Source organism: Rhipicephalus microplus, chromosome 7 (assembly GCF_043290135.1).
Source record: "Rhipicephalus microplus isolate Deutch F79 chromosome 7, USDA_Rmic, whole genome shotgun sequence".
NCBI classification, from domain to species: Eukaryota; Metazoa; Arthropoda; class Arachnida; order Ixodida; family Ixodidae; genus Rhipicephalus; species Rhipicephalus microplus.
The window spans coordinates 85149400-85158012 of record NC_134706.1 but is presented as its reverse complement, the minus strand read 5'-3'; the positions used below and the strand labels follow the sequence as shown (position 1 = coordinate 85158012).

The following is an 8613-nucleotide window of genomic DNA, read 5'->3' as shown; positions in this document are numbered from 1 at the left end:
TGAAAGCTGGATTTCGGCGTGGCCGTCAGCTGTAGCGCACGCTCCGCAAGGACCACGTGGGACAGTGATGCGTTTACGAATCTTCGCTGTTCTTTCTTTCCAGGGAGGAGGACCAATCCGTACTCGCTGATTCCGAACGAAGACCCGTCGTCGAATATCACAAGGTTCGCACCATTAAACTTTTTTTTTTTTCTTCTTCTCCAACTGCCGCGAACCGTTGCTTCATCGTAGCTGGTATGACGCTGTGTTTATTTACTCCTGGCGTCCAATTTCAGAGCCAGGAGCTGCTCAGAGATCTCCGACAAAAACTTAGTTTTGTAAGTATGTCAGACCGTGTTTTCAATTGGGTTCCACAGGAATTACACAACATTGTAGTGCAATATTTAGGTAAGATTTTTTTTTACCTTGATGACACATGGAGTGGGTAAAGATTGCTTTATCTTATTTGTGGGCAGCTAAAAGTAGTTGCATTCAAAACTTCGCTTGCTTTCTTTTCTTTGCTGATCTCCTGTTGGAGAATTTTGAAACGGCTTGGGTGCTAAACTATGCCAAGAAGGCCAAGTAATACCACACAGGCGCCCTGTTAATTTATCAATTCCTTCATTAGAGTGTGTACTGCGTTTTTCAACACATGCTTTGAAGGACTTAGGCTTGTGCATGCTTTCACGCGCCTTCTCGTTGAAGCTTTGACGAGATAAGTAAAGTATCTTTGTGTGTAATCTGACTAACGGTTTGTTTCGTCTCTTGGCAGAATCACGGACAAAGCCCTGTCGAACCTTTTCGCTACCAAGAGTGAACTGTGCAACAGAAAGTTTGAACTGAAGGTGAACGATGTGCGGTTTGTGGGACACCCCGTCCAGCTGTGTTCGAAACGAGAGACCTCAACATTTCTCATGTTCAATGTTGTCTTCGCCCTCAAGGTAGTAGGGCTAATATATTAAAATGTGTAAAACATGTACATGTGCTGGTAGTATATAGAACAGTAACGAAATGACGAGCTCGGCATGTCTGTGCAACAATACAAAAACGGCAAAGAAAAAGTTACAGAAGGACACTGGTGTATATGCGGTTTGCTTATTGCCGCTTGGGTTGCTATACGATTTGTCATCTAAATATTAATACACTGGACTTAGGCATGCTTCTCAACTATTCGTCAGTGTGTTAAATTGTACAACTTTAAATGCGATCGATTCCCGTTATTTCAACTCTTGCAGCATTCTAAGGTATAACTCAACTATACAAGACACTGATAGATAGCACTCGATCAAAATGAATGGAGTACAAATGAATTTTATTTCTCAAAGCCTGTGATGTCTTTCTCTGCCTTGATGCCTGCTGTGGTAGCTCGGCGACTGTTGATATGGTGTCTACAAGGGCATGAGTTCAGATCTCGGTCACAGTGGAAGCAAGTGCTAAACTGCCTGCGTGCTTAGATATATTGCATGTTAAAGAAGCCCAAATTGATTGAAAGCTGCTATCAGATTCTTGCCTAATGATCACATTATTGTTTTGGCCTACAAATATTTCTTGGCCTCAAAGTGCGTCTGAACCATCTTACAACGAGTTGTGTTCAAATGCCACCTCGCTGTTCAATTGTCACATTTCTGCTGCTGTTTACTGGTAACTTACCTACAGACCTAAGCACTCATCTGCACTGTTGACAAAGCTTTCAATAAGTAGTGTTGTTTGCTGAATTTCTCATGTTTTCTTTCTATCAGTAACAGCTATGCATGTGGAGGGATGCCACTGGTTGGCGCCAAATAAACTGAAGCAGCATACTTTTTCATGAATATTCGATTAACTTTTCATTTTCTAATTTTGTATTGCCACTCACTGGGACATTGCAGTGTATTTGCATTGTTAGTGTCCAAATTAACAGATGCGGATTGTTGCTATTTCACATCTTTTTCGCATTCTGTGTAGGCCAATGCCAGTCATGACATCGTTAGCTTTTATCACGACTTCACACATAAGATTGCGATAGCCCTGTCTTCCGAAGAGAACCGCTGCAATTACCTGAGTTTTGAACTCAAGATCATGCTGCGAGCCCACGATGACACTGTGGCAATGCCTGAAGGTGAGCCAATTGTATGTTCATTCTTTTAATATATAAAACTTCCTGTGATGCTTTTTGGTGGGATTGTATGGAGTATCTAAGAGCTTTCTTTCAAGGTGCCTCTGATCTCAGCAGCACTCTGTTAGCATATTGAAGAACCTATAGAATGTGTTTATAGGGCCAGTAAACAACCCCGAGGTCCAAATTTCGTTATGAGGAGAAATATGTGCCCTTTTGCTGCTGCAAGGATTTTGCAAATACACGCTATAATAAGGAAGTTACAGGGGTCAGAACATCCGTTCCAACTGGTTTTAAATTTTCGTGCGGCCTCGCCACCCTTCTCCGCCACAGGAAGAGGGAAGGTGTAGCTTGGCATGACTCCGCCCACGTCGGCCATGGCATTCCCGACGTAAGTACATGTCATAGCGTGGTGCGGAGATGAAGCGCAGTTCGAGGTGCACTTATCCCCTAGTGGTAAAGTAGCGAAATGCCTCTTTCTTTTGGGGGCTTTTTTTCTGGCAACACCGTTTCTCGCAGTAGTCTCATGCTCTACAGAATGGCAGAGGGCGGCACAGAAAAAAGAGGATGTGGACTGCGTGGCCGGAACTGCATCACTGCAGGGCCAGGGCACTGTTCTTTAGGGCAAAGGCCTAATCAACGACAGCTCAGTGGCACGGCAAGTTGCCTGTGGTCAAGCTTGCATCACTGGGCGTACGAGGGGATTGACCAAAAAAAGAGGTGCAGGAATTGTATTTCAAAATGTAGGGTCTGTGTGGTGTGCATTGTTGTAATATTCGGAAAATGTGATCGCCACGGTCTACCGTACAAATTAAGGAGCGGGGACTGTTATGGGACGAAGCGTTTGACAGCCGTGGGAATCAGTACTCTGCCAAAGTGAATACTTATTTCCTGTAATGCACCTTCTCACTGTAAACATTAAGGTTTGTGATCAGTAAAGTTAATTAATGGAAATACGGATAGATGTTTCAATACCAGAATATTCTTGAATGTTTATTTTCAAGGGGTGAACGCAGTGGTGTGTAGCGTGAGATGGCTTGATTGACGCTGTTTCAAGTGTGCCATCATTGGCAGACACTTAACACGCTTTGCCCTGCAGTTGTGAAACGAATGCTTAAGAAAGCTTTCCTATCACTGAAAGTGTAAGCAATCGACATTGCCCTTTCATGCACGATAGCTTGCTGTCGACTATGTTGGTCGTAAAGTAGAGGGCGTTTTCTTCTCAATGTACAAACAGGACTTTTCCAGGTGAAAACTTGAGGTAAATGCCGATTTCGTTTGACTAGCTTCACGGACAATTTACATATTTTGGGAGAATCGCAGATTTTTTAGTTATGCAATTAAATGTCAATTCACAGTCCAGGCCACCAATTCAGAAATGTTTGGTGCAATAATGGGTGTGAAATGCGTTGGTGTTTCGTGCATTTCTGTCTTCATGCTGTAAATAGAGAAGGCTCTCCAGGACCTTTCAAAACAGAAAAATTAATGAATTTCACCCCAAATTCGCACACCATTACGTTGTCTCTTTGTCTCTTGACCAGACATCGGGGAATCACCATACTACCTGATCCTAAAACGCAGTCAACTAGCCCGGGATTTGCAGCGCGCCTACAATGAGTGAGTTGGCCTTTTTACATTTATGGTGCCCTGGCGGTGCATTAGAGCATACACGGCACGTGTTATGAGCAAGAAAACTGACTGATCAAGGCTCTGTCCTTGGAATGGCCGCTGGAAGTGTCGGGCATCACAACGAACAGAGGGAGACACAGACACTGAACACAGAGCACTTTTATTAGCGAGATAGTGTTAAAAAGCTCGTTTGGCAGAAATTCCAGCGTCGACGTTGGTGTTGTCTCTGAGTATAGTGGGCATGCCTTTAGCATTGGCCACTGTTTACTAAATCAGGTAAAGGAAGTATGAGTAGTGAAAAGTTGGTTTATTAAGTACAGATGCAGATCTTAAGATTTTTCATTCTGCTTGCCAAAGTTAAGTGAATGTGAAACTTGGCATTCTTACTCACCATCTTTTTTTTTTAAGGTTCAAATTATGGTAAACTTTAGGACAGCTGTCTCATAAAACCATTTTGAAGATTGTTAATATGTATATTCAATCTATTTCATGTGGCGTGTCCTAGTAACTTTAGTTTCTCAACGACAAAACCCATGGCCAGACTTCCAGATTATGTTAAATATAACGAATGTTCTGATCCATCTTCCCAGGAAACTAATTTCGTATTCGATATCGACGGAAAAACCTGAATAAGTCTTAAATTTTATTCAGTTCACTTCATAAGCAACAATGAAGGTTTCAGACCCATGTCTCCCTTTAGCGACCTAATTACTACTATTCCGCAAGTTTCACTCTTTCTATTAAAGCTTGCTATGAATTGTTATGGAGTTTTTTTTTCTTTGGCAACATTCAGCATCATTGTGGTCATTGCAGGCTACACAGCAGTGGTTCGGTTCAGCTACACATCAACCGCTGGATCAACGTCTCCTTCTGCCTCCCCCACAAGGTCCACAGGCTACAGCTGGCAAGGAGCTGTGTCAAGGTGACACAAGTTTATTTCTAGTTATCATCAAGCACTGACATGCATTTTAAGCTGCGAGGTTGAAAAAGATTGTGTACACAAAATGATACGACAGGACACTACGCGAGCACATGGAAGAGTATTTGCTGTTCTCTTTATACGGTGCCAGCTTGCGGCACAAAGCATACACTCAAACCTCATCATAAAAAACTTGCATCTCACACGAAAATAAGTCTGTTATATTCGAAAGTTTGTTATAAAGGTTTATTCTTAACACTATAGATATTGCAAGACTATTTTTATTCAGTTCGTTATATCTAATATTTCGTTTTATCAAGGTTTGAATTTAGTATCTTATTAAGACACACTGGGGAATATAGGAAGCGTGAGTTGGAAGGTAACTGAACAAATGTTCACCATATGCTATACTGTGAAGCGTAGGTTGTTTGTGGGTGCAATCTCATAAGCGAAATCACACCTGAGGGAATTCACTGTGTCATGTGAGAGCTTATTAACGAAAATGCTTCCATGCTACAGTACCACGAAGTGCTCCAACAAGCACACTGCCGGCTGGCAGATGTGGATGTTCTCAAGCCAGGAAAGCCCAAACCGCAACAGAGTTGTGTGCGCCGTTGCGTGAAACTAGCATTGTAATGTGTGCCATTTTTTTGTAGCTGTGTAGTTATTCTAACTCTCACCGTAGTGTGCATGTCATTGCTTAAAAATTGACCGTTTCAAGACATTAGAGTCGTGCTGGCAATACAAATGTCAAGGGATGGGAAAGAGTTGGGGGCAGGGCTGCCACTCTGTTTTCAGTGAAATTCGCCAAATGACGAGCAAAAAGTTGCCACTCAATATATGTGTGGCACGTCTATTAATAAAAATTGCTAATTATATACTTGGAGTATGGTACCAATCACAAACCCTATATATATTGAAGTTTTTTAATGGCAGTCGCATCATCCACTTCACCATGGGAAGGCTCACTGGGCGTGGAGTCGCATCACCCGCTTCATCATGGGAGCGCTGAGAAAGGGCGTGCATGGACCGGCAGCGTCCCTGAAGGCTAGCGCCTCATAACAAAAGTTTGTGATAGTTTCAGTTGTACGAATACAGGGCGAAGCAGCTGCTACAACAAGAGAGGGACTGCGTGCGTGTCCTTCCTGCAGATTTAGAGTCTCGTTACGGGAAAATAAGGTGTCTGATAATTGAAAAAAAAAATTATTATAAAACATCAGAATTAAGTTTGAAGAGACTGCACAACCGTGGCAATGCCTGCACCCTGCTTTTTCTACAGTCAATTACAAAAAATCAGAATTAAGTTTGAAAAGACTGCACAACCGTGGCGATGCCTGCACCCCGCTTTTTCTACAGTCTTGCTTACACTACACATTCGCCTCAATGCAGTTTCTGAAGGCTGCATAAAAATTTAAACTCCGCATACCGAATCAGGGAGTACTACCGTACTAAAGAAGTTGACAAGCTATTGAAGACAGAGCTGTGGTCGGGACCCGCGGCGTTACCCTCAGTTAGCCACTTCAGAATCGAAACTTTCAAGAAGCTTAGAACTCCTAGAGCACCTACAATACTTATACCACCGCTTCATGAAGCACACCGTTGACGTAAATTTTGCTGAAATGTTGCTGGTGGACGCACCATACGCCATTGCCTCAATGATATAGGTGAATTGAGAAACAGGACAGATGTACTGAATTGCACGTAAATTGCACCTTCTAGTGGTGGGTCTAAAACTACGAAAAAATTGACATGTTGCCCATTCGTTTCGAAGACACTCAGTATAGAATGCATAGCTCAGTGGAGACCTATGCCGAAAATCACCAAAAATTAGCCATGTTGCGATTCTAATTTTAAGTCGCCACGCGCCTCTCAAGTTTGCCAATTTGGCGAAAAGTAGCCACCAGTGGCTACCATAGTTGGGAGCAACTCCATCAAGCTGTATGTAGTGATCTACAAGTTGTACTTTACCTTGTTGCAACATCTTGTATTGTAGGGGAAACAATGCTGTCAGTTTTGACAGGCAAGAACATTGCCACAGTAATGTGAAACACATGCCTGCAGTGTGCTACAGCCAATGTCAATGCTCGTGAACATAATGAACTGAGGCGTTTCACACCCTGTTGAAGCATTTTTGAACATGTGATACTTAAGGACAAAACGGCGCTAAAAATGGGAGAGTGAAACAACAAAGTGGACAAAGTGCTGACTATCAACTGTTTTTTTATTAGAAATAGCACAATAGGCTTCAGCTAAAAGCTGACATGGGATACCACTTTAAAAGGTCAATTGTTAATTGAAATGAGACTGCCTTTTCCAAATATAAAAGTTGCACCAAAAACTTTGTATTGATTTTATTAATGCTGCATAAGGATGGAAGTATCTAGTTTAGAATGAGTTGAGTTATTCCTGTGAGATCGATCACAATTGCATCCACACAAAAATAGTTTTACACATCTGCTATGTAGCAGTGGTGGCCTACTTAGTAAACACACTCGTGAAAACGATCTGACGTGGCCAGCATGGCATAGCTAGTAATTCACAATGTATATCTGTTTTCATAATACATTATTTTAGTAGTGTGGAATCGCATAGCTGTTACAAGAGTGGGTGCAGCAGAAATGAGAGTGCATTGAGGAGGTTGAGTCACAAGTGTGTTTTCTGCTTGGAAACAATGGTCTTCAGGTGCATGTGTTGATCCAGTAGTTCATTATACTTCACACTTTTTACCGTTTCAACAGGCTGAAGCTATTCAGAAGTGCCTGACACAACTCAGGTGAGCATTTTGTTTGAACCATGCACCTGTTTAAATTTGCTTCGGAGCTCTGTTCTTCTTCTGTAGCTTTGTTAGCATTTCTAGTCACCTGTAGTGCATACAGATTGTTAATCGCATAATGTAGGAAACCTTCAGTGCTTTGTGCAGTCAAACATACGTAATGTTACCAAGCTGCAACTAACTATAAATAGGTATTGCAAATTCATGATTAAACATTTGTTCACAACACTGTGTCAAAATCAAGGCTATTCTCCATGCACTTCATTATTAACTGTTGCTTGTTACAGCCAGATTTGTTGTATTGAGCTTTAACTATTGTAGGTGGCCTGCATGTTTGTTTATTAAAGAGGACTTTCACAAGACAAGAGAGATGCAAGTACCTTGACTCTCTATCATTGTTAGCCACGGATTTTACTGTGTGCCTTTTGAAAGCACAGTCACATGTAATAATCTTTCCTTTTGTGAATTTTGTGAAGGTTCGTTTCAATTTGTTTGTCAAAGTTCTGCAGTAAGTAATCTAGGATTCAGGAGCACCCCTTGAATCTATGAGCGTTAGTCCTTTGAGTGTTTTAGATTTGACTAACCTGTGTAACACTGTCCCTCCATGCATGCGTAAAAACACGTCGCAACACACTTCCCTCGCCACAGGTATTGGAGGGGTGCCAAGTAGGTCACAGCGCAGCTGCGCGTTGACGTCACGCTCCCCTTGCAGTGCGCGCTGACGTCACTCACTCCCTCGCCTGCTGCACGCTCGCCGCAGAGCCCGCAGCTGCCGCCTTGTCCGTTCATCCGCAACACCTGCCGCTACCGCCGTGCGCTACACTGCCGACACATAGGCTCACGCGCAATAAACCTGACGTGCCAGCCGTCGCAAGACCTACGCCAGCCATGGCTTCAAACGAATCTTCCAGTGCTCACCGCAGCACCCGTGTTAGCGCCATTCATCTCGTAACGCCACCTGTGTGCAACGCGGCTGCTTCGCATCCCATCAGTTCCTTTTGGGAAGATGGTTTGAATATTCGGCATACATGTGCAGCGCAAATTTTCGGTTATACAGTGTTTGCCGTACATGTACATTTTTGATCCTCTGCTTGAAATTTCACTCCTTAATGGCAATGCATGCTCACTCGTAGCTGCTGCCACTTCCTAGGACTTGCAAGAAGTGTTGGAAATGATTGTGCTACCTCCTTGAGAGAGGATAAACAGAACTGACTTCTA

General features: G+C 42.8%; 1 protein-coding gene across 2 annotated transcripts in view; it reads left to right on the top strand.

The window, feature by feature from the left end:
• Nprl3 (GATOR complex protein Nprl3) overlaps positions 1-8613 on the top strand; it is a 106121-nt gene that overhangs the window by 282 nt on the left and 97226 nt on the right. For both annotated transcript variants that reach the window (XM_075869403.1, XM_037431373.2), the window contains exons 2-8: positions 104-164; positions 276-317; positions 752-920; positions 1924-2077; positions 3616-3691; positions 4517-4625; positions 7361-7395. In XM_075869403.1, coding sequence (XP_075725518.1) covers positions 104-164; positions 276-317; positions 752-920; positions 1924-2077; positions 3616-3691; positions 4517-4625; positions 7361-7395 — 646 coding nt within the window. The remainder of the gene's footprint in view (positions 1-103; positions 165-275; positions 318-751; positions 921-1923; positions 2078-3615; positions 3692-4516; positions 4626-7360; positions 7396-8613) is intronic.